General features: G+C 45.1%; 1 protein-coding gene across 1 annotated transcript in view; it reads right to left on the minus strand.

Moving 5' to 3' along the window:
* Window positions 1–26,193, minus strand: part of LOC131283045 (protein sickie) — a 190,057-nt gene that overhangs the window by 152,534 nt on the left and 11,330 nt on the right. Inside the window, exon 2 of the mRNA XM_058312605.1 lies at window positions 4,021–4,191. Coding sequence (XP_058168588.1) covers window positions 4,021–4,191 — 171 coding nt within the window. The remainder of the gene's footprint in view (window positions 1–4,020; window positions 4,192–26,193) is intronic.

The following is a 26,193-nucleotide window of genomic DNA, read 5'->3' on the forward strand; positions in this document are numbered from 1 at the left end:
GCTGGCCAATTTCACGGTGTACATTTCAAAGTCTCATATGAGTCAGCTAGGTAGACATTCCAAAATTACACATCTATAAATCAAACCAAAGGTTAAAAAATCGTGCTGGTTGTATATTGAGTTGGCAGCTAGTTGATTTTTAAATGAAAATAATATTTTTGGCACATATTTTAAATCTCCACCAATAGCGTTGCATCATCTCAGGAATAGAACACCACCGCAATCATCATCATCATCATCCTCATCATCAGAAGCATCTTCATTTACGGAGCCGCCGGTGTGTAGAATCGGATTTGACCTATTTACGGTTCTCCATTGCCATTACCCTTTTGCCTTACCACTGGCCAACGTGGATTGCAGTCAATTAAAATACCCCCCTCCCCACCCCCTCGCCTCATTCGCAATGAACGGCCCGCGCCGAACCGAAAGGTAAGTGAATCCACTCCACATCGTAAATGCACTCACGTAATGCAGTCCGGAATAGTTTATGGCGGTGCAGTGGCGATAGCGAATGAAAGGGTGTGCACCGGTATTAGTTTTTACTTTTTTTCTCCCCCCCTCCCTTCCCCCTCATCTCCTAGTAGTTTTCAAAATCAGAGCACATCTGGTCCACGTTAGCATATGTTTACACGCCCGACGTGGCGTGCCGAACCGTTGTGCTGTCTCGAACCGAGAGCAAAAAAAAGGAAAACCCCAACACAGCAACATTAAAAGAAGCTCCCGGCCGAAAAAAAAACAGGCCAGAAAACTCTTCCTGCACCCGAAAGAAAGGAAAGTTATGGAAAGGTCTTAGGCGATGGGGTTGGGGAATGGAAGAAAAAAGTTCTTCGGCTAGAAGGAACAAATTTATTGATTCAAATATCTTTGCGTTCGCCGTACACAGGACCATGGGCGAACGAAAGGTTACGGAAAGTATACGTTCTAGATAGTATTAGGAAGCACCATCCCGTCCGGCGGCACGTAACAAAGTTAACCCCCCCGTGAAACGATAAATAAAAACATGAAAACAACCAACGGTGCCTTCTGGAATGTATGTTTTGTGTGTTTTTTCTTCATTGGTTGTACCTGCACCTTCACCAAAAGGGTTGTAACATACAAGTTAACCCAAATGGTTTTTATGATACCTTCGAAAACACGGGTATTAGATAACAGAAACCCTATTAAAAGGCTTAGATTAGAATGTTGGTTTGAAAAACGTACGTAAAGAATAGTTGTAACTCCTGGCTTTCACAATACCATAAAGAAAATATAAGCAAAATAAATTCAAACTAACATTTGGAGGTTTGTGTGAGAAACCGCAACCAAGAGTGGAGATTTCAAGGACGAGTGAATGATTTCATTAAGTTTATTCATATCACGTTTGGTCATAAATCAAACCATGAAAGAGTAAAAGAAAAAGAAGAGCACGCTTTTTCTCTCCACAGGCTTTAATATGCTGGCGTGCAGCCAAATCTTCATAAAAGTCAAAACCTATCATCGTCGCCAGCACGAAGGAGTGACCGTTTAACGTGCGTGATTGGATGCTCCATTCCACTTTCACAAGACTCTTCACGTTGTGCTATAAATACATCCACTGGCGAATGTAAAAGAACACGAAAAAGTTCAAAACACTCAATCCCTTTAAAAGTATGGGCGATTGCAATGGGCATACGTGAACATCGGTTTTTCCGAAAGCGAAGTTTCCACATAATGAAGTCATTCATGCTCGATGCCGAGTAACGCGAAAGTGCAAGTGGTTGCAGTTGTCCATCGTAATTTATGGCGTCTAGCCGCGCGCGAGATGATGAACCCCTTGCCGTGTCCCAGAAATAAGGAGGAAGCAGAAGAGCAGCTGATACACAAGCGTTCCGCGGATTATGTCCTTTGTTCAAACGTCCAAACAAACACTCCAACGCCGACTAAGATGGTGACGCCATTGGAACGATCTAAGACGCTGACAATGGAGTTGCGTCTACACGCTGAGCGATGCATATTAATCATGTTAATGACAATTGTTCTCGCACGTACCAACACACCCTACCGAGAGTGTTGGGAGTGCATTCGGAATGCACGTGATGCAGCGTGTATTGGGGCTTCAATTAAAATCAAATACCCGCATTTCATCATCAGCACGGTATGGAAAAAAGAACAAGCATTTATATCAGAGATGAACGTGATTTGAAAGATAAATCCGTTCCGAAATAATTGGAGAGCAATTTCGTAATCCACAACGGAGTGTTTTAAGTAAATTGCAAACATTGAAAACGTTCGATTTTGTAAGCTGGAAACTTCTAGGCCATGTTGAGGACATGATTGGAAGTGCTTCATCATTTGATTAAACTACGTTGACTTAAAACGTTTCATAAATCATTCGCCCGAAGCCTTTGAACTCGCGTCGGCCTGGTCTACTCAATTGCAAGTCGATAACCGATGCTGATGCATGTTTCAACAATCGCAATTGAAACGGGAACAGAACTTCCAACCCGACACTCCGAAGAACCAAGCATCTGACAAGGTTCACATGCAATCTCATCGTGTTTTCCATCGGTGCACCGAGCACCGTGGAGATGCTAACAACAGGGCGATGGAGGGTCACTACTCGCCGCACGCTTTCATCGTAAGCATTAATCGAAGGCAAACACAATCGAGCCGCCTCGTGTCTCGTACGGATAAAAAGGAAAACACTTACCACCCGTGGCGCGCCGTGAAAAGGGAGACGCATTCTTCCGTCTTATGCTGGGGGTTCGGTTCTTTACTTTCACAGCTGGATGGCGGTGTGACCATTACCAATTAAAGCACGCGAAGGGAAGGCAGAATACAACCATCCCGCACCGAGAACGATAAAACCCGACGATGCTGCGATGGCGATAACGGACCTAGCTCCAACTTTCCACCGCACGAGTGGAAAGTAATCGAATATCATCGTCCGAAAGTGATGCTTTTAGAGCGAATTATTTTCAATTTAGATAGACCGATGATTAAACCGATGATTACTCCAAGCGCGCGCGCACGGGCGAGCTTTCGACGGGCAATTCCTTTTCCCGGCTTTGCGACTTTGTGGGGGAAAAATGCTGCCGAGCATGACTGAACAATTTTCCGTCCACCCGGCGGAGTCATTCTTGAGATCGTTCGCCGCAATGAGGGCGTTTTGAGGTAGATAAGGTATTCTTGTGGCACGAAAAAGTTCCTCGACTGTTGCTATGGATCGATTCGGACCTCGATTCAACTTGAGTGGATCCAGTTCCTTTGGGTAAAGGTAGTGAAAGTAGAACGGTAATGCAATAATCAGCATATTAAGGCCGATTGGTAATGCTTTGTGGGAAAGGATTTATTCAACGGACGTCACTGATAGGAAATGCCAAATACTCTGGGGTATTTAAAGTACTTGTAACAATGACAATTGTCCTTACAAAATAAATTAAATTTGTGTAGAATGATGGAAATGATAAGTTCTTATATACCAAGCAAAAATTCAAACAGAACAATGGAATATTTTTATCAAGTCCGTAAGATCTGATACTGCAGTCAATTAATTATTCATAGAACAAAAAGAATGAAACGCAATCTGGCAACGAACTTACTTTCTTTCTCTGCACTTTTGTAGCGGATAGTTCTCACCATGCTCAAATGGACAAACATAATGGGTAGGCAAATGGAGGAATAAAGAAAAACCGCGACTGCACCGAGAATGAAGGATCCGATCAAGAAACGGACCATCTTCTAGCAAACCATGGTCCAACGGTTGGGTGATGATTTATGGTAAACTGATTGTTATTAATAAGCATGATTTATGAAGGTAATTGATTTATGGAACTCCACGGCTTCCACGGGAAAGGTGGAATAGTTTTCGTTCGTTATCGGACTTGGCAAGTTGATGGCAAAGTGTTCCAACTGCTTGAAAAATAATCACAAGTAAGCTTTCGAACGATTTGTTACTTTCTGCAGAAACATTTGCATATCGATTACGATAACGTCACCGGGTTGGAGTTCTTTTTATCGTATATCGTGGAGCCCTGATTTATGGAAAACGGAAAAACTTACCATGTGCTGAGCAGTTTTTGGTTTCTTCACCAAATCAGGTACTTTGAAGGTAGTGACCGCTTCGATAACTTCGGCCAGCAGCAGACCATCGCGACAGTCGGCGGACAGGTCGGAGACTTTCTTTTTCGATTTCGCCCGCTCCAGATAGTAGTTGGCCCAGTCGGTGTAGATCTGCGAAGAGAGCGGAAGAAAAAAGGATTGAAGAAGGACATAATGTTAGTCGCGTTGGAGAAGAAAGCGGACCTAGAATTGGCACGAGGCTAACAGCATTAGGTTTATTAAATTTATTCAACGAGCCCCCGCAATCTGTCGGGTCAAATATGACGCCCTTCTCTGCCTCGAGGGAAGATGGTAGTGACATATGGTGCCGGGATCTTTCTCTGCGATGACCATTTCTGGTCAAATGGACGCCGCAGGCAACATAGAACTAGGACGAATATCCGGCTCACGGAAGAAGCTGCGAAATGACAAGGACGCTGACAAAATATTATCATCACGATGAAGGACCGCTTCATGGAAGGACATCCAACGAAAAGCACTTGCACCCGGCAACTTTCTTTGGGTGTCCGTTTACTTCCGTTGAAACAGTAGCATTGAGTAGCGCCCTCTCTTCCTTTTATGACCTTCCGTACCCAAAGGGGGGTTGGGCGTTGTGCGTGAAGGAAAGTCCCCTAAATGGAAACATAAATTCCTTGGGGACAAGAGCGCATATGTTCCTGGTCATTTTACGTATGACTACGTGCCGCTCGTCTGAAGCACGTCTAGCTTCATCGAATATTTACGTTTTCATACAAACTAAGTGCATCGTGAAGGCGGTTTGCTATTTCATCGTTTGGTTTTGCGATTCAACAAAGTAAGACAATGATTGTTGAAGACGTTTCAGATCGTGGTCAGTTGGGTCCATGCTAAGAAGGAAGGAAATAAGTTAGGATTTGATAGAAGAAAATGTACTTAGTTCTCGTACGTCATCTAGTTGCTTTAGTTTGCAGGTCAAAACAAATGGCTTGCAAGAAAATGGAATAAATTTAAAACGCCGTTATGAAAGAATCGATTATTTGCAGCATTACGAAACGAAACAAAAGTAAGCATAAATGGGAACAAAGACATAGTAGGAAAGAAATATTTACAATGATATTAAATGGACGCTCGCCAAGCGAAGGAGTCGAGAACGAATGTAAAATGGGTTTCCGAAACTGCCTTTCGATGCAATTTCTGCAAACAGCGCAAACAGTAGACTGACATTAATCTTGGCATCCATTTGAACTCGATGCAGTTTGGCTTTTTGGCTCGGTTTCGAGAGTTATTTACTTTTATTTGAAACGTTCGTTGGATATTTTACTATCGAGTGTTTTCGTATCGATTTGTTTTTTTTTTAGTAAATTTTAGCAAGGATTCCATTTTGAAGGGAAAAATTTCCTTAATACCTACTCTGATTGCAACTTCAAAAGAATCGGCATTAAGATAATATTATTAGAAAAGCAAACTGGAACCAACAAATCCTCAAACCAAGTGGTCTGTCATCAAAAGATCTTCCGACTCCCAAACTCACCCAGACTCATCATCCGTTGACTAAACGGCCCAAAGGTGACAAGTGAGAGTGAGAAAATAAATAAAGCGCCAAATCAAATCAACTATTCATCATTGCCAATCAACATTTCGTTCCAGATGATGGAAGTTTTCCGTGCTTCCTTCACGCCGATGATGCAGCAGAAAGGCCTTCACGAGACTGCGGCATGTTTCGTTTTCCCAATTAAAACCCGCCCAGCGAAAGGTATCTTGGTTACGTCCGCGTTTTCCCTCAATTTCCCACTCCGATGGTGGTTGTTTTGGGTGGAAAAGATGTAGATGGTGAAAAGAAAAATCAAAGAAGCTGCAAGCGAAAGACAAAAATCGCTCCGTACCGACGCCGCGGTCTTGGCACTCTCCTCGGTTTGGCTTTAGCACGCGCCATGAACCGATTATGTCGCGTGCGACTTGGAAATACTTCCGAATTTTCCGACCCACTCCCCCTCTCACTTTTCGTTACGCACTGGAAGCGCTTAAGACGCGGGATGCGGTGCTTCAACACCACAGTCTTTGGCATTGCTTCATAATGTTCTTTACGCTGGTAATTTATCTTTCTTCGCTCACTTTCGAGGGGAGCGTCGTGAAGTTCCGCATCGTCGCCAGGGGAAAATGAGGAAGAGTCTTTTTAAAGATGATTATTTTTTATCTGCTCAACATATTTTCAGCACCTTCGGTACTTGTGAGAAAGAATAAAATAAGGAAAAAAGGTTAGATTTTCCCAACCGTGCTGCAGTTTGCGAATGAATGTGTTTATTTGCTTCCATTTATCTTTTACTCCCCTTCGATGCTGGAGGACAAAAAGAATCTGCAATGCTTCTGCGCCGAAAAGCGGATAAACAACACATCGTCGCAGACTCCTGGTGTACCGCACGGTTAAGGATTAATCAGCTGGAAAAGGGGGGGGACGCTCGAGAAAAAGTATTTAAGTACGGTGAGATTAGAGTCCCAGATGGATTTTGGACGGTCACTAAAGGGAGCACATTTTCGCCGGCATACGTTCCACATTCGACCACAGTGAAGAAGAACCTTTTGTTGCGCGGTCACCAAACAGAAGGATCGTGAAATTAGTGTGTGCGTTTTTAATTCCAGCCAGCCACAAACCGGGAGTACCGTAAAAAACGACGACTCTGGATTGTGCCTTTTTGTCCTCTCGTGAGTTGACGTATTAATTTAATGTCATCGTATAAAAACGTGGTAAAAGCATGACCATTCTTGAAACCTCATAAAAACGACACAGGAAATACGGACGCGACTTAACCTAAACCATGGGAAATGAGTTGGAAATCCCACCAGGGACCCACGCAAACGAAAAAACGGAACGTGCCACGTATCGGGCCCCGGGATGTGGTAGTAGTTTTTCCAGGGTGTTCTTGGAAAATCGCACCTCGGATAGAGTTAGCATCGACGCTACCAAATTCGCGGCAAACGACCTCCCGCCCCAACCTCGCTATTCGGTTGCCCAAAGAAGAAGAGCTAAGACACATCCGAGCGGAGTTATTTATGGTTTTGCGCCCTTTTTCGTTTCATCCAACCTCGTGTGCTTCCTGTTCGATGTGTTTTGCGCCACTTACCCCCCTTCACACCCTCGGTCCAGTGCTTGACAATTCACATGTTCCATGGAGCACAAGAACGGTTTCGTAGACCCAACGGCATATGAGCGAGTCCGGGCGTATTAGCACGAGCGGCGCGTGTAGTACAAGTCTATTTCACCATATTTTTTTATCACTTGCACGACAGTTTCCTTTTTTTTCATATGCTGGAGCTATTCGTTTCACGCTAGCAAAAGAGTGCAGAGCAAGAGTCAAACGAGCCTCGAAGGGTTTCCAGGCAAACCGAAACCGGGGAACTTCCAACGGGAGCCGCTAAAAAACTGCAACATAATTAATTACCTACCCGAGTCGTTTTCTAACATCATGAAACTGTGTGCCCTGTGGCCTGCGTTTCCATACTGCACCGTTTTCCACGCGTCAGAAAAGTTGATCCTACTTTCCGCACTTCGACAGTTGTTTTTTCCCCAGTCTAACTTTTCCGACTGAATGATTTTTGTTAGGACTTCTCGCGTCCTAAGCTACTTCCGGTCGAGTTTTGCCACCAGGGCGGACTTCTCAAGAGGAATGGGAAGGCATGTTCTAAGGTCAGCGGAGAAAATGTCACCGTCTAGAGAGTATATTTTGGGAAGTTATATCGCTGGTCCGTGTTGATCTTGCTCACTGTGTTTTCTTTGCGAGATTTTTCTACGAGGTAGAAAATTAATTTAACTTTTAGACGTGAAGAAGTGATCATCAGAATCAAGCAAAATTTGTGTGTTAATGTTTAATCGTAATTATAGTTTAAGTGTTAATTAAACTTTCAGCTAGTTTTACATTACCTGCGATAGATTTTTCGTCACGGAAAGATCGTCGTTTGATCCTTGCCCACTAACACACCGGCCCAACATGATTATGCAGTCGAAGGTGCGCTTGCACCAGATCAGCAAACACACAGTAAATCACCTCCTATTTACACTTGCACAACCGCAAACCCACAAGCTAATGCCTTCCGTTAATCAATTCACACTCGAATTGAGTCCGAAACTCACTTCCACCTTTCAAAGACCATTAATCAAACATTTTGACCATCACTGCCACGGAAGTAAAGGTAGATTGATTTAATTTCCCTTCGGAGCACAAAATGGACATCACACCCGCCGCAAAGCGTTTTCACTTGCCCAACTTGCAACAAATCACAGTTTACTCACTCCATATGCCAAGATGCTAATTAGTAGCCTTCCAGAGCCATTGCTCCTATCATAAGTCACCGCCGCCGTAGCGTCGTTTCGTGCGGTCAAAACACGGGTGGCACGAAAGGCAAACAAATAAACATATTACACCGCACGAGGTCATCCACCACGTGGAGAGAAGCACCAGGCGTGGGGTTGGCTGGGAGGGTTTGCGTGTCAACGCATAATCCATCATCTAAATCGCGTTTTTCTCACATGTGCCGAACGAACTCCTTTTTTCCCTTTTGGGGTCTTCGAAAGACCACTTCAGTATAAAGAACTCACTTTGTTCTGCTTCCAAGTGCAGTTGATTGAATAAAAGATTCGTAAAAAAAGAAACGGACCGAAAAGTACTACTTACGACCAGCGAACTACGAAAGAGTGTCAATTTGTACGCCCAGTTCCGGTGACAATTTGTTCGAGTCCCTCCCGCACAAGTATTTAGCTTCCAAATTACAACGTCCACCACTCAATCGAAAACTGAGAGACAATTTACCAAGTGTTCGTGTTCGGTAGTTTGTTTAGGAACACACATAAAAATAGCCCCGGCTTTTCCCTGAAACTGACACTGGCGCCCATTTTCCTAAATGGACCTCGGGAAAAGCACCTTCAAAAGTGCGCTGCGCTATGCGTTTGAATGCGGAGGTAAGTTCTCCACCCGGGGGGTTTTCCCCGGCACACGATGCACTCTCTCCGCCGGGCGTCGTGGTCCGATCCCCGGGGCACATGTTATGTTATTTATAGACGATTTGTTTTTACACGTTTTGTTTCTTTGTTTATTTTCCACCCGAGACGGCGGCCGGACGGGAGCACCGATGATAGGGGTTCCAAAAGGGTTCAAAGGCATTTCCACGCCACTCGCGGCTCGACCAATTTCCTTGTGAAGGAGAGGCAGATGGGGGAAACTTGTCCCTCATCAGTCGCTTCGTTTCGGAAGTTCGTCCGGGAATGCAGTGTCTGGTAGTCTGCTTCGTGGAACGTTTGTGTCGCACGAATGTCGTCTCCCTCGCCGTGGTGTTGATGCATGACAAATGGATAATTGCGGTTTGACGAACTGTCAGACAGGGTGTTTGTGCAGGGATTTTCACTGATTTCCGTGTCTGCGACGAAACGAAAGAGTCTCTGGCTCTGGATTGCAGCTCAACAGAAAACTGCATGGAAAAAAGGGGAAGGCAGGTAATGGAAATATGCAATCAAAGAGAATTTCATTCACACACGCACCCGCAATTTCACTCGAATTTGGCATCGATTGCGAGCGTCGGGCGTTTGTGTTGCATCGAAAAATGTCCCGTCTCACGTGACTCGAATTCGGTGCTCGTGCATAATGAATGATATTACGGCCGAATGCCAGTTGTTCATTCATTAAATAACGCTGATGGTGAAGGAATCAACCGGCAAGTGAGTGCGGCGGGCATATTTTATTCGGCAGAGGCACAGTTTTGGTTTACAGGATTTCCGGTTGGATCACTTGGTGGCCCTTTTTCGGTTCAAATTTCTGGAACTCTCTCCGTTTCCGTTAGGGTTGAAAACAGCTCCCACATATCCGCTAATATTAGAGGTATTGTAGGATTACATAAACCCCAGATTTGCTTCCGAAGACGATAAAACCGTCATTTCAAACTTTATTTATTCTCAATCCATTCTGGGTGGTCTTAATGAAGGTTCAAGAACTTTTGGCTATATTCATAAGTTCATTTTTCAAAGCCCCAAATCAGCCTATTGCCCTTTTAATTAAAACGGGTCCATTTGCCGATGGGTGGAAAAGGTTTACTTTTCACACAAGCACAGACGTTTGTCGAGCTAGTGGTGAGGAATAATGCAGTAAATTAATTATCGCGATATCGGCTGTTCTTGAGCCGATATTCTGAAGGAAAAAGGGCTCGAGTTTTCCCAAAAAATCGCTAATGAAGTGGCCCGAAGAATAATTCAATAAAACACATTTTCCATTGAGAGCCTCCTGAGGGAGCTGGGATCCAACATTCACTTCCTCCATCGTGAACGAAAACTCCTTTAGGTCAAGTCGGGTTGAGAGCTACTATAAACCACTCATTCGCACCCTCTTACAGGCGGTAAATCGATTTTCTTTGCGGATGGGGGAAAGACGAGTAATATTGCCCGCCGTTTTTGGCCGTACTAACCTAATTTTGTTCCTTTTCGGTGGCATTCATTTTCTCCCTCCCTCCCTTGTGCTTGGGCCTTTGCATGGGCAATGTTCACCGGAAACGGAAATTGAACCCCCGAACGGTTGACGTCATCACCATTGGTTCGGAGAGCCGAGGCGTTGAAAAATTTAGTTACAATTTCATCAAAAAACAACAGTTCACCCCAGCCGGTGAACGAATTCAACAGGAAATCCATCAATCCGCGACGTCAGTGGGATCGCTTGCTTCCCCAGGGGGAGTCCCGAACCGAAGGAGCACTCACGCGAGGGTGAAGGCTTCCAGCCATCAACGCTGGACAGCCTCAACTCATCGATAAGCATCTGGAAGGCCCACGGGAAGGCGCCTTTCTGCGATTGACTGACAGTTCTTCGGTTGCGTGGGGTTTAACCAAGACTTTGGAACTATAGTTTCCCCTTCGTTCACGAATTCGAAGGATCACCGTGCGGGCAGTGTCGAATCGGAGGCGGTAAAAGGTAAACCCCTGATCCCATCATGTGACCTATGCGAGGGTCACAGTCATCGAATGCATGGATATTTCATCAGTCGATGATTTTGTTTACATTTTCGTCCGATTTCTTTATTTAGGATCTCCACTGTTGCGCTGCCTTCGCCCTCGGACGAACGTTTTTGATGTGTGTACTGTACTGAGTCTGTTTGGGATGTTTTGTTGTTATCTTCCTGTTTCTTGGGTGGCTCAGGCTTCCCGAAAATCTCGATAGGAAACGGGAAAAATAACCAAAAGGAAAAATCCAGTGCGCCAGTCATGCCAGTTCCTGTCCCAAAGAATACATTGACGAAATCATAACAGGGAAGGAAACGAGAAAAGAAAACAGTGCTACCATCCCAAACTCAACACTGAAAATCATCGCAACGTCTTGGGTAAGGATGGACGCATTGAATAAATAAATTCCCCAGCGGCGTGTGCCGTCTTTTCGGGCAATGTTTTTATCTTGATTTGGTTGCCCGTTCGAGGCTCTGGTCTCACCTCCGGGAAGTCGCATCAATGTTTAATGAATTCATTTTATGGACAAAAGATTTTCTCCTGTTCTACAATGTGTTGTTTGAAAGTTCCTTCAAATTCCACTCCCAAGGTACATCGAAAGTGAATGCGAGGGCTGTTTCAAGCAAGATTGACTGCTGCATCGATCGATTCACGAGTGGGCAAAGATTTAAGATGCATCATCTCCCTCGGATCCATTCTTTTTCTTTCCTCAGAACCGATTAAGACGCTGAGATTTACTGCTTCATCAAGAGCCCGAGTGCCTAACAACTAGCAAAGATGTTAATCGCCTTTTAAGATGGTGTTAAACAGATTAAGTCAGCAGGAACCGTGAAAGCTGAACCAAATTAAGAATCACGGGCAGTATTAAGCCTCCCATCGCATTTTATATGCAAGAAGTTGTTAGTCTACTCTTTAGGAAGAGTATGTACAAACAATCCATCACCTGAGGAATTCTATAAAAATCTGTAAAAATTAGTGAGAAGTATCTCTAATTGTTTTCAATGCAGTAAAATAGATGTTTTGAATATGAAGAAATGAATAAGCTCTGTAAGCATAAGAAGAAGATCAAATAATTCCAAGTAGTGAAACCTTTCGTTTTCATACAATAATTTGCCAATAAAAGGTAACGTGGGTGAAAATATTTTACTCCCACGGTTTGCAGATGCAAATGTGCAACTCATCGCTGATTCATTTTGACTCACAGAATTCTCTGAAACCTTCTCCTGGTTTTAAGGCGACCAACAAAATAACATGCCCAGACATAATTTCCATACAGTAAATAAAACCGCGTCATAAAACCGGGTGGGTATAAAATTGGTTGACGTGATTGTGGGTTGTCCAGTTCGCACCGAGTGTTTTATTTACTGCAAATTCATGGTCACATTTCAAATATTCTGCACACTTCTTGCCTGCACTCGACCGAGTAGCCTTATAATTATTCATGCACGCAGTGCAGCGCAGAAATAAAAGCGTTTTAATTTCCAACCCGACCCCAAGAGTGGGTGGTCGTAAAGTAGAACTTGCCGACTGAAAAGCAATCGAACGCGAACGGAAACTGTTGCGTCAAAGGGGGTTCTTGAACCTCTTCACTCTCCCACGGAAGCGCGGGCGGAATTCTGCAAATTTGAAGGGAGGTGTAATTTACTAGCATACTAACATGAAACCATGGATGTTGAAATGGTAATAATCAATTGGTTTGCTAGGTGAATCACATAGAAAAACCAAAGAATCTAATCCCCAATGCGAAAGGTAAATATAATAAAGTGAAATGTTTTATGGGTGGTTATTAATGTGCTGCACTTCATAAATTATCTTTGATTTCTCTTTTCCCAAACTGCATCTCAAGCGAACCAATAAACCATCACTCCATCGCATTTTCTTATTTCATGATGCAAGATGTAAACGTATGTACTCCTATCCGCGGAAACTACAAACATGCGGTTTGTGGATACTTCACACTCTTTACAGACACAAACAACAAAGGCACTAAATCTGCAACCTTCCAACAACCGCAATCACAACACTTCACCTCATTTCTTCTGGCGGTTAATTAGATTCGTATTTCGGTACTGACTTCTTCACGGCTTTTCTGCGGTTGTTTTCTAACGCACGCCAACCTACGCAATGTGCGATCATGCACCGCACAACATAAATGCAATCTCACTGCACTGGGATAGGACCCGGGTGTACAGACACACATACACACCGTACTCACTCCGGTCGTCAACGAATCATCACAAACTATTTTTAAACTTTTACGGGAATTAATTTCCTAATAAATTGTATTCTTGTGGCGGAGCGCACGGTGTTTTGCTTCGCCAATAAATTGCACTCGCTCGGTTCGATCGGTTGATCGTTGGTATCGTCATTCCGGTGCATTCAGAGCTGTGCTTGCGTTTTTGTGTTGACGAGAACGTTGGTGCGCCTACGATGCGCCGCTCTACGCACGTGCGTGGACGGAGCGCCTGAAGGGAACTGATCACCGACGCCGTCGGCTCCGTCAAGGGAACCAACCCTGGCACAACGCCAACACGATCGATCTCTGTATGAAACCCTCAGGAACCCTCGGGGGGGGGAAGGAGGGCCCGGAGGGTGTATCACGCGTGCGCATAAGGCGCCTTGGATCATCGCGTATTCTATGCTGCGGCGCAGCGCGCATGGCGGGACGTAAACCATGGCCGCCACCAGACGACGTTCGTCATCGGGTTACCCCGTGTGTGCTGCAATCGTTGGCGGCGGTTTTTGGGAGAACGGATCGGTTCTTCTTGGTACGGGGGGGAGTTCTCGCTTAGGTGCGGTTTGACGCTTGAAATGGCATCACACAGTGAGGGGGGGTTTTCCCTTTGCAACGCAACCTTTGCGGTCTCAACGTCGGCGTCTTATTTGGCAACGTTTCGACGAACGCAGGAAAAGACCCTACGAACGCGACGAACGATCGCGATGACGCATAAATAACGGGGCCACTGCTTTGTCTTCCTAGTGCACCGGCGACGAGCATAAAATGGCGTACCGACGAGGGGATCTCCCTATGTCGATGCCCTTGCTTGGAACACTCCTCTTCCCCAAAACATCTCAGACCAAGCGTTTAGGTAACGCTGGACCGAAAAAGCCCTTCAGCAAACTTAGCGTCCCATCTTGGAAAGCGAATCCAGGAATCCGTGCGCATGACCTTCGACCTCCAGAAGTGTGCCCGATCATAATGGGAAGTCGTTACGGATGTTTACGTAACCATACCCAGCCGTTCCTTCCCTTCTCCATATGATTTTCAGTCCATTTTGGAGACACTTTTCGACTGGAGAACTTCTCCACTTTTACGCCTGAATGCCATCTGCCGTGATGTGATTTTATTTCGGTACCAATGTAGGAACATTCTCTTTGTTTCTTCCAAACATAAATCTAACGTTAAATGGTGCCCAATAAAGGCGGCAACAAATTATGAACCAAATGACAACAACATGCACCTGATAGTTGTAAAATGTGCCGAGAAGAGAAGAAAGAGTTAAAGCATTCTGCAGAAAACGAAAGAGGAAAGTTCGAGTCCGATCAACGAAAAAATGGAAGTGGTTTATCGACAGGTTGTGAAGAATTTTAAATAATGATGTAACGTAAAACTTCAAACAAGTAGCTGATATAAATCATCCAAAGCTCATACCAGCCCCAATACCATCATAATGGTCTCATAAATAACCTCGTTCGATGTAGTTTATTGAAAAAAATTAGGCCTATTGACGTCAAATAATGAACCATCGCGTAGTTGTTCGACAAATTAATCCATATTCATAACACATGATTCCCTTTCGGACGGGCATGTTTTCGCCTGCGATTCACATTCTAAACACGTGCCAGCAGTTTTGCATATATTTTCGATCAGTTCTCGAAAACTATCACCGTGCGTTCGTTCGACGTTGAAGTGCATGTTGTGGGGAATTATTTCTGCAGCTCATCAACGACTCGATGTTATGGTTTACCCCTCGCCGTTTTGTGTCGTGACATGATCCACACATGACTTTGGGATCGATTTCAAGCATTCTAATTTGACTCGCACTCAAACTTGTACCACGTTGCTGTCCAGAGCTACTCCTCATCGTATGTTGACGCCGGTGTCATCGTCATCGAATATTCGGCAGCTGCCGGCTGCCGTTGGAATGCATTCTTCTGCACCGTTGAACCTCTCCACCCAAACCCTCTACATCGATTATGAGCACAAATTTTCAACGCGTCCTCTCGACATATGCTTTCATGTACGAAAGTCCCTGCCAGACGGCTACCATTAGCGCCGGGGGCGATAATAATACGAACCATCAGCATCGCCGGCCAAACCCTACGGAAACCCGGTGAGGCTGATAGGCGGGAAGGCTTAAAAAATCTCCATTCCATCGCACGGACATTGACACCGAACCGAGGGGCCATTACCATCCTTTGGCGAGTTTTTGGGCATACGCTTCCGAGAGAGCAAGGGTTCCGAACCAGTTCCACCTGAGAGCAGGGAAAAAAGGAAAAATCCAACCCCGTGAAAGGGAAGATTTTCGAAAGGGCCATAGTGAAGGTTCAACGGCAGCCATTGACCTGACCACAACATAATTAGCGCACGCTTGGCACCAGCCACCGCAAAACGCTTTGTTTATGATGCAATCGCTGCCATTGCTGCTGTTCTCGCTCCTTTTTCTCTCCATCCCTCTCCTGGCCGTTTCTCTGCGTTACCGTTGGTGCATATTGAATCGAGAAACAATTTGCATAATTTAATATCCGATGCACTTTTTTTTTGGCCGAACCCTTTTCGGTTGTGTTACCTTTCGCGAATGCGATCGCACATGTGGTAGTAATCAGAACGATCAATGTTACTTGTCGCTTTATTATGTTTTCATACATAATTTTCGCTCATTGAAGGTTGCCGTTCGGTGGTGTCAGCTTTTCTTTATGTCTTTCAGTGGTGGTAAATGATAAAAAAAGGTTGTGTCATAAATCTCCTATACCACAGGCAGGTGTGAGGTTTTCACTGGCTTCTCGAGCAGCATAAATTTCACGAGCAAATCATATTAGAACGAACAAAGACAAAAAGGGCCCGGTTGCAATTTGTTCCGAATCGTGTATTCTTGGCTAATCGTGCAACACGCAAATGATCAATACGGAACGCATGTGTACGCATTCGATTGTGCAGAACCTAATTTCCCTAATTGAATCGTCTCAAACTGTTGCTGTCAGCCTGTCCAGACAGGAACAATTCACAAACAGTTTAACACAACACACCTCCGTCCGGCTTCACCGACCGATTTCCTCGGAACACTCTCGGGTGCATCCATGTTTTGTGTGTAAATATTTGCGATTTCACTTTTCAACGCCTCGATCCAGCGGCGAATGCACCGACGACCGATACCAATCAATATTTAAACGGATTCCGAATTGGGATCTCGCGTCCGAGATTGTATCGCAAGCGTGTGTGCCGTTCTGTGGCGAATCGAAATGGCGGAAAGGAAAGTGGGAGAGTGAAAAAACCCGATTGAAACAACATTGACACTTCCGACTGAAGGCCAACGAATGGACGGAAGGGAAAAACGTTGGGAAAAGCCTATCGATTCCCGGACCGGTAACATGCGGACAAACCAGACGCTTCCTCCCGTATTGACCCTTTCCCTCCCTTGACCCCGTCTGTTGGCATTGTTTGGGTTTGGAAAATTACAATTTGATTAAAACAAATGATGACATTTATCATGTTCGAACACCTTGCACTCAATCGCCGGCGCTCGGGGTCCACGGTGGCCACTGAAACACAACACAGTCTCATGGTGACTTTGGTTTGTGATAAAGTAAGAAGAGAAGTGAACGGGAAGGAAACATTGCAACGGAGAGAGGTGATTCGGTGCAGCATTTCAATTCGGAAATGCAATTACTCATCACGCGCACAGGGTGAAGGTCGAGCCTCAGGCCTACGGACACTCTGCATTCCGGGACGGATGTCAACAAATGTCCACATCCTGTCCGACGTCCTTCCTTTGCCCCCCGGGGGGAAGCCCAAAACCTCGTCGTTGAGACGTGACCTCCACCGAACAACATCACATTCAACAAACGACACAACACCCCGGAAAACAAACACGGAGAAGCCTACAAAAGTGAAACCAGTTGCAAGCCGGGGTCAGGTCGGCCTTCTACTTCTCTACGCCATCCGAATGCAGTTGGGTTTGATGTTTGCAGTTGTGCATTTTTGGGGGAACCGTACGCAATACCTTCGAAATACAAACAGGCTCGAACAGAACGAAAAACCCACAGAAAAATCGGTAGCAAAGCGAATGCACGGATTCGAATCCAAAACCAATTACTTGCGGAAAAAATACGTTTTTTCGAGTTTGCATGTTTGTGATTTTCCTTTCATTTGCAATCATCCGGTGCATGTTTGCGTTCCCGCTCCAGGCATGTAGGTTGTTTGTTCAATAAACAAGTGTTTTTTTAACAGCAGCACATGCATGTTATGTCATTTAAAAAATACTGCTTGGTTTTTGAATATTATTTTTCTTTTTGCAGGAGAATATGATCACGTACAATATTTTTAAAGCTCATTATTTGTAGCCCACCTGTGTTTTCCAATACTTTTACTCTTGTTCATAAACACAAATAAAATACAACGGGAGTGAATGCATGTTATTCACTTTCTTGTGCCAAACATTTTGCATAAAAACAGAAACAAGCATGCTTGAGGAAGCCTGAATTTTAAATTTAAAACCCAACCATCGTTGGAATTGAGAAAGCACTTTAAAATTATTTTTAAACGTAAAAAGGGTGCGTTAAATCCGAGTGACAGCAGGAGTTATACCGGTTGGGGACAGCGGCAAACCAAATTATGGCCAAGCTCGAAGTCGACCACCGGATTTTCCACCTCGCAAATCAGCCGGGATTACAATTCAAATCATCCGATTATCAGGTGCCGGTTTTTCGTCCCTCCCTCCGAAAGTGGTGTCACCGTGAATATTGTGGTGTTTTCCACACACATACTCGAAAAGGATGCCATAGATTTGGTACGGTGATACATGGCGACGTTGGGATGAGGTTGGGCTTTTCAGGAACGCGACAGGGACTGACCAAACAACAAGCTACTCAGGAGGAGGTGGAGGAGCAGAAGAGTTTGAGGTCCCGGAACCGACACTCGTTTGTGTGGTGTCCAACGGAGAGTTTAACCGCCCCGATGATGGCGATATTTGCATAGCGCATTTAAAAGTGTAATCTAGTCCATCTATTTCACGTCAATAGCGGATAAATGAGTCGTTTATCACGCGCCGTTCCGTGACGATCCGATCGATCGACGGTTGGCGTATGTGTCCGTCGGAAAATGTCTCCCCGGAACGGTGACGAATCGACAAGCCCTGGTGTTCGGGATACATGGCCGGTTCGATCGAGCAAACGGTGAGTAATTGGAATGTGTCCTGTTACTGGTGTTTGTCAACTGCATGGTCCCGGAAGTAGAGTGAGATGAATTTATTTCCATAGTCCAGAACTGTTGAGAGAAGGAAATTTGTTGATGTTTTATGTTCGTTGAGCGGACCAACAAGAAAAACGTGACGAGGGACGGGAAAAATTTTGTAGAACTTTTGCATCATTTGTTTCTTCAAAAAACCGGGAAACGGAGCAATGTAGTCTCAATCAACGTAAGTAAAATGTCCCACAAAAAGCAACCCTTCCGGAACTAGAGTCCGTTGCATAACAACAAAACAAGTTGGTGAATGAACCAAAAACACTCTTTCCAAGCATTTGCACAGAAACCAGGCCAAAAGTATTTTTTTCTGTACTTTCGTGTGTGGTTTTGCTTTTCCCATAAAAGTTCCTTCTCAATGATGCTAAGAGCATCACCGAAGGCGGTCAAAGCAAATGGACACTGACAGAGATAGTCGCGGGAAGCGAGAAGAATACCTTTCCGATGCAGGTCCATTTGGTAGAGATTCGTTTCTTGCACTTCAGCTCACCGCATTCACAATCGATTTGAAGCCGAGGACGTTCGTCCGTTCGTTCTGTTTGGAAAAGGTCCCACTGGCAATTTCGACTGCACGTTCATCGAAAGACGTCCCGAAGGGCTTCGAGTGACCTCAACCACACAGCAAGCGAAAGTAACAAAACCCAGTTATGGACCCCTCCTCTCTCTCACACACACACAAGCACGTGCTCGGCAATGGGTTTGTTTCCGTTTCCGGCTCGTTGCGCATCCGGGTTTTGTTTGCGGTTTCCATTCATTCGTCCGTTCGTTGGTGCATCGATTGCAACGTTGCACTATTGCAGTAATGCACACGGAATGGGAGCTTCGCATCGTTTGAAGTTTTGCGCCTGAGAGGACGTTCGAGTGCTTTCCAATGATTACGCAGCGTAAGTCACGAGTGGGTAGGTGCATCAGTGTTTTATGGGTGCACTTGTCTCGTAGGCTTTAAGGATGCCTTTGCTGGGAAAAGAGGCATCGAAGAGGAAATAAACTCTAGAAAGCCAATTGTGGTTATTACCCCAACATAATCGCCAAACTTTGGGTTTCTTTTGCCAACTGTTAGCCACAAATAAAGACACAATAGTTGACCACGAATAAATTTACCGATTCTGGGCCCTCCGTTTTCTCTATCATATGCTCCTCATCGCAGTTCAGTTTATGAAAGGCCTTCCAAACCTACCGCAAACGGAAACACAGGAAACCTCACTTTTGCAGGATCATTTCCGAAAGTGATACAAACATACACAACCGGATCTACAGCCTAAGGGGAAAGAGCATACGGATGCGTTATGCTGCCCTGTTGAACCATCCGAGGAGGAGTTGTTTGGGAAACATGGCATCCGCACGGCGTTGTTTGAATATTTATGCACCGCCCGGCATAACAATGCGACTGTAGGGAATAATTCAGCACATTTCGGTTGTAGTTTTATTGTTTGGCTGTTTGCTTAGTGCGCTTGGTTCCCATCGACATCTCTTGGGCTGCTAAATGATGCTGCCTTTCTTACCCCGAAGCCAGTGCGTGTTGGCCAAGCCACGGAGAAAATAAATCCCGAAGCACCATGTGTCCATTTGAATAGAAAAGCTAGTGCTCCTCTGCGGGAAAGTGCTGCAAAATGTGTCCCTGAGCTCGGGTGGAAACACTCGCCCGCTCTTAGGCGCAGCAACGTGAGTGAACGACAAGGTTAACCAGACAAACACGCAGTGAGAGAGAGCGAAAGTTTCGGGACCATAAATTTTCAATCTGCCATCCATGTTCTGGCCCCGTCCATCGGTGAACTCCGGTGCTTTCTGCCACTAAAAGACCGAATCCGAAAGGTCGAATCGATCGTCGAACGGTCGGTGTCAAGTTGCGCTGCTGGAACGGTCCAGTCTTCGTCAGCATAAAATAAACATGTATTAATTAGTCAAACACGAACCGTTCTTGGACACCGGGAGCCATCCCGGGAGTGGGTTCTTCCCCGGAACCCAATGAAGCCGACGGTCGTACCGGACCCTTGTCATCGTCGCCTTCGGGTGACTTTGACCTTTCGGCCTTTTTTCGTCTGCCCATTCCAGAACTGCTGACTCCATGGCTTCATTCACGCGTTTCGTTCTATGGAAAGGGCTTACAAGCTAGCACAAACTGTCTTCCAGCTTAGGGCAAACGGTGTTTGACTTCAGAGGAACCTTGGCCCTTGACTGAAACAGTCAAAAGTCACTATTGGATAAGCAACCTTTCACCTGTAACTAACATAAGCACTGTTTATTTTAAGTGACGAGTGGATTTAAGTGAAAAAACTTTTCCATTTTCAATTGTTGAAGGCAAACTTTTGAACAAGATTCCTCAGAGTATCTACAAGCGATTTTGGTTTTATTACGTACCTCTTATGTAAAAGTTTATTACTTATACTTATTTATTCTTGGGTACCAATTGCTCCCAACTAGTCGAAAACAATCAATATTGACTAGAAAAACAATTCACGAACAAAAAACGTGTTGATCGTAGGTCTTCAGTGCATTTTATTGGTGGGAAAGAAGAAAAACTCATCAACAAGAGTGAACTATGAACTGGAAGGAAAAACGATCAATGTTCGCTTGAGGGTAGGAGAAAATAAAATTCTCGAACATGCGAAGAAACGTCATGCATCGACGGTACGCCTTCCGTTCGAGCGCACTTTCACTCTAGCGCAGCGTCATACGGAGGAGGGAAAATTATTATTTCAAATACAATTTTTCCACTCCGTGAACGATGACATTGTACGAGACTTCGTAAAGGGAAAAGATCTGACATACTGTGCTGTTTTATAGAACATAGTGTCCCCTGTGTGTAGTGCCTCTTTGAGCCCGTGATGGTTTATTCTTTTGACAGGTGGAACTTACAGTTTCCTCCAGCGAGGCTTGTTTTGAACACGAAATGAGAAAAAGGTTTCACTTCCACCGTAAGCCGGCAATCGAATGAGACGTGTGTAATGAAAAGTAAATAACTCCAACTTTCCTTCCCCCGAAGTGAGCGACGTTCGGCTCATGTTACATTCCCGGTGTGGAGGAACCAATCAATGGGTGGTCCCTAGTCTTGGAGGGAGGTGAACAACGCGTTCTAGAGCAAAAGAGAAACCAAAACGCTACACAAAGACGGTGGATCATGATGGTGCCTTGTTTTTGTTATGGCCTCCAAGCACAACAATCGCTCATTGTGCCACACAAGTGCTAACGATGTTATCATTCTACAACTCATCGGCCAGCCTCGGAAGATGCCTGAAGACACAAAAACGCTGGATAACAAGGCCTTCTGTTGCGATGTCCCGACTGACCGAACCAACCGACAGAGGAAAATCAAATTTAATTAGCCGACAACACGGCCTCCATTTTGGGGAAACACAATCCAAATCGCATCCTACAGTCTCGAAATGGAGAAGAACAAACACCTACGGCACCGGCTATTCTTCGATCCATCCTTGCTTTCACTTCCGGTCATTTCCGGCATCTGCTGTCGGGAGCCAAATGGTCAGCATGTTCTTGTCTATGTCCATTTAGAGAAAGATTTTTTTTCGGTCCTCCTTCAGCAGAACATGGAAAGCCCCAAACATTAGAACAAACCTGCCTCGGGTGAGTATCGTTCACCGAACATCAGCGCAGTTCTCTAATGGAGATGTCATTCCGTCGAGTCGGTTTTGGCTTTTCCCGATTGATTTCGCTTACCTGTAGACAAAAGATAGAGAGAAGAGAAAGCGATATAAATAATGTGCCTGGTGGTAGGATAAACTGTGGATTATCTGGGTCGTGTTGTGGTTCGGAGTTAATTGATTTCTACACCCAAATCATTCAATTAAACGATCTCATTGAGACTCATTCAAAGACAAGAAACGTCGTTGGGATTGATTTATTCAATCCGGAGGTCTTATTGGAAGAAATTAAGGAATCTATCAGAGGAATGAAAGACCTAAATCAACATAACAATACATGTCATCCAGCGAACATCACCCTTTTCCATCATCTTCGACGAAGATGGGAAGCCAAGGGATTATCATATTTTTAATTAAATTAAACCCCACGAACTTCCATTCCCTACTTAAATCGATCGAAGGGGAAAAAACATGGAAATGTTGAAAAAATACGTGACCGCTTCTCTTTGCTTGATTTTTTCTAAGGTAATTGATTTTTTAGTTTCCCCGTTTCGACCATTATCGAACGGAAACTTTGAGCGAAGGTGATGAAGTACGGAGGTGTCCCGGATATCCTCCGAAAAGGTGTGCAAAGGAAACGCCTACGCGTCAGTCACCCTCGTGCGGGTAATGAATTAAAACACCCTTGTGTCCGGGTGCCGGAAAACCCTTTTTCATTATCCACCGGGCGGTAACAATGGCGTGGTGCTGATGGATCGTCATCGGGTGATGGCTACCGGGAACGAGCATTGAGCCATTTTACCTCCATTACGATGCTAATCACACCCCCGGAACGCCATCGCCGCAATCACTGATGACCCAGTTCTTCGCTTCCGGGCGTTGGTTTGATGTGTGCGAAGAAGAACCGTTCCTTTAACGTGTTCTCTTTCCCATCGGCATGAAGCGCCATCAAGGGCGTTTTTAATACATCCGCGTTGCGAACTTTGCATAAACGAGCGTGGACTATTTTCCCTTTCCTTTTCGATGGAGGCGCCTGATGTTTCAACCAGCTGAAACAGAAGATTGGTCCCGTTTCACGCGCTGCTACGTGAACAGGGAAGGAAAGACGAGAGTCTCTACCGGGTTTTTTTTCCTTCGAGGAATCGACTCCCCTTTCAATGTCAGTGCGCTGCCAACTGGTTGGCTATCATCGTCCTGATGTAATGGCAATAAAATTTACATCGGTTTCGATTACAAGATAAGAGGGACTGCAACATCCGGTCGATTCGATGCGAAAACTCGAGGGGTGGCCTTTGCCTGGTATTTTTCCACACTGCGGAACTCTAACGAAGATTGAGAAAAAGGAAAATTCAACCGGAAATGGGGGAGTGCTCGTCAGTGCCTTTCCAACATATGAGAGAGTGGAAAGTAATGGTATTTTTTCGCATTTCATTTCAAACACTCCACTCCACTAACAATGTTCATAAATGTCAAATCAGCAGTCCAACACACCACACTCCCCCTGCCCTCAAACAGGCGCAGCTCCGGGAGTTCGTTTTGGGATCCATTTTCGGGACGCCAGCCTTCTTCTGCGATGATGAGCCCGGAAGGAATCATACACTCCGGAAGCATCCCCTCGGATAATTTATTAGGGAGAATAATTACTTTCTTGGCATCATTATCTGGCCCTTTCTGCAGCGATGTGCAGTCAGTAGACCCGTTCTTCCAAGCTCTAGCAAACATGCTGCAATGGAAAGATGTTCTTTCTCCCGCTCCTCAAAATGGGGGAAAATTCGATCGAATCTAAACGGAAAAAGAGGAAAAAATAATCCCACCAAAAGCGTAGTACATTCCCTTTAATGAGTGCTAATTTGACCACAGGCGGAGAAGCTATGAAGGCTATCGGAAAATGGGAAAATACATGGGAAATTGTTTTCCGATCTCCCGCTGTTTTGAGCGGAAGCAGGCCTGACAGTGGCAGAAGTCTCATTTGCATGATAATTGGATTTTCTCACAGCGAAACTTTACTCATTGGAGACGAGGTGATTCACCTGGTGTTCGGAGGAAAATTGTAAGACAACACCCATCGCATCCCCCAACCTTCCGTGATGACAAGTGGTTTTGTGATTGTAATTGTTCATGGTTCAATGGATGCATCACATTTTTGGGAGTGATTAATCGACTTAGATTGGAAAATAAGCTAAGCAGGGGAGAATGGAAAACAAAAGAAGAGGTTTTGTAGTAGACAATAACATACTTTTTTAAAAGTAAATCATTCTTCTTTAAACAACCGGAAGGAAGACTAAAAATGTGTTCTATTTCCCACGATTATCCGAAGAACCATTACTCCACCATAATTCAGTGTTTTATCCCTTCCTCCCAGAAGAATGGCTAACCCCCTCGCTCAAGGGATGATCATTTTCTGCTTAAACAAATATTTACTCTTCCAAACCCCCGGCGCAAAACACGGTATCAGTTCGGCACAATTGCTCAATTATAATTTATTCATCCCATTTAACAACGTGCTCGGAACGATCGACACCGACACTCACAGCTTCCAAAACCCCCACGACATGCCACGACATTCGACCTTCAAAGTGCGTTAGGGTGGATTGTAACACACTTTTACACCCTCACACATTCGCAGCGCTCTTGTTCCGGGAGCGCCAGATGTGTCGGAAAGTGACTTCATTAGCAAAGTAAGGCCTCAACCCGGGCCTTTTCGGGAACGCGATTTTACTTCTCCCGCCTGCAGCGTTTTATGCAAAAATAAACATCGCTCCCCGCCGATGTCGATGTTGAACCCTTCCCCCATTCCTTGTGGGTGAACTATGCAAACACACATAAAATTCCGCACGGAGGCGTTTTGCATCATCGTTCGCAGGTTCGTTCCATGCGAAAGTTCGTCCTTTATCGACCGGTGTGTGACGCTGGCGCTCAAATACCCGTGGTTAAATATTTAATGAATTTCAAAGGGAAAACGATGGCGCTCGTATCCCGCCGTGCACGGGGCCTTTTTCCCGGGGAATGTTGGTACACACTGCACTGCACATGCCGGCGGAAGTAACCTGACCCCTACCTGGTTTCCATACGCAATGTCGAAGCCTTAGAACAAACATTACCTTCAAACACCCCATGGAGAGCGCCAGCGGTTTGTATCTGATGATCTTCATCCCGAAACTCGGAACGGGAAGTATGAAAATTCCATAAAGGACCTTCACCTTCCTTCCGGCCTTGGCCTTCCAGGACTTTGGCGGGCGCATAAATCAACTGGGAAAGCCAATTTGCATCAGCTCATTCAGCATGCCGAACTGCAATTGGTATCATTGTCTGCGTATCGGCAAGCGAAAGGGTTCTTTCAGTCCGAGAAACTTCAGGGGTTCAGACACGGAGGACATCGTGACTGCTGCAAAGAAATGAACATCACAATAGAACCTGAACTTCAATTCGGATGAAGCAGAATCTGCAAACCAGAAGTTAATTTTAAACTCCATTTGTTTCTTGTTTCCTCCGGAAAGAATATGAACTTCCAACGTCGGTTCTTCAGTCTGTCATAAAGATGAGAAAATTATACGATAGACCAGGACCAAGTCAGAATTTGTTTTGAACCTCTACTGAAACTCTTTCCACGTCTTGCTCGCAATAAATATGAAATGCAATTCTTAACCGCAAAAGCAACACCAAGTACACCTCCACTCCCAGGGTGTGTGTCCGGCTGTTTTGAATACAATTTTCCAGTGCAGCTTTTCCCCGGAAGTGAAACCGAGGGCTAGATTAGATTTGCTGCAGCTAATCTACGCTCGGCACGAACTTCCCTGAACTCCCCCTCTCAGGTTGCTGTGGCAGGAAATACTATTAAATAATAGCCTGCCTACCACTTCTCGCTCCTCCCAAAGGACTCCTTCCAATTGGAGACCAAATGGGGAAGCGAATGTCACTCGTTCATAAACTATCAACCCTCGTGCCCTTCCGGGGGGAATCAAATTCCACAGCAATTCCCAGTGTTAAATATCCATAAAATATTTATGGACACAACATTTCCCGGTCATTCCCTCGGCAGTAACTCACACCTTCAACCCCTCGTCGTAGTCCGTCCAAAAGGTCAGACCGGGTGAGTTTTGCATTCGAGTGCCAGTGCCTTTATCCAT

Source organism: Anopheles ziemanni, chromosome 2, assembly GCF_943734765.1.
Source record: "Anopheles ziemanni chromosome 2, idAnoZiCoDA_A2_x.2, whole genome shotgun sequence".
In the NCBI taxonomy this organism is placed as follows: domain Eukaryota; kingdom Metazoa; phylum Arthropoda; class Insecta; order Diptera; family Culicidae; genus Anopheles; species Anopheles ziemanni.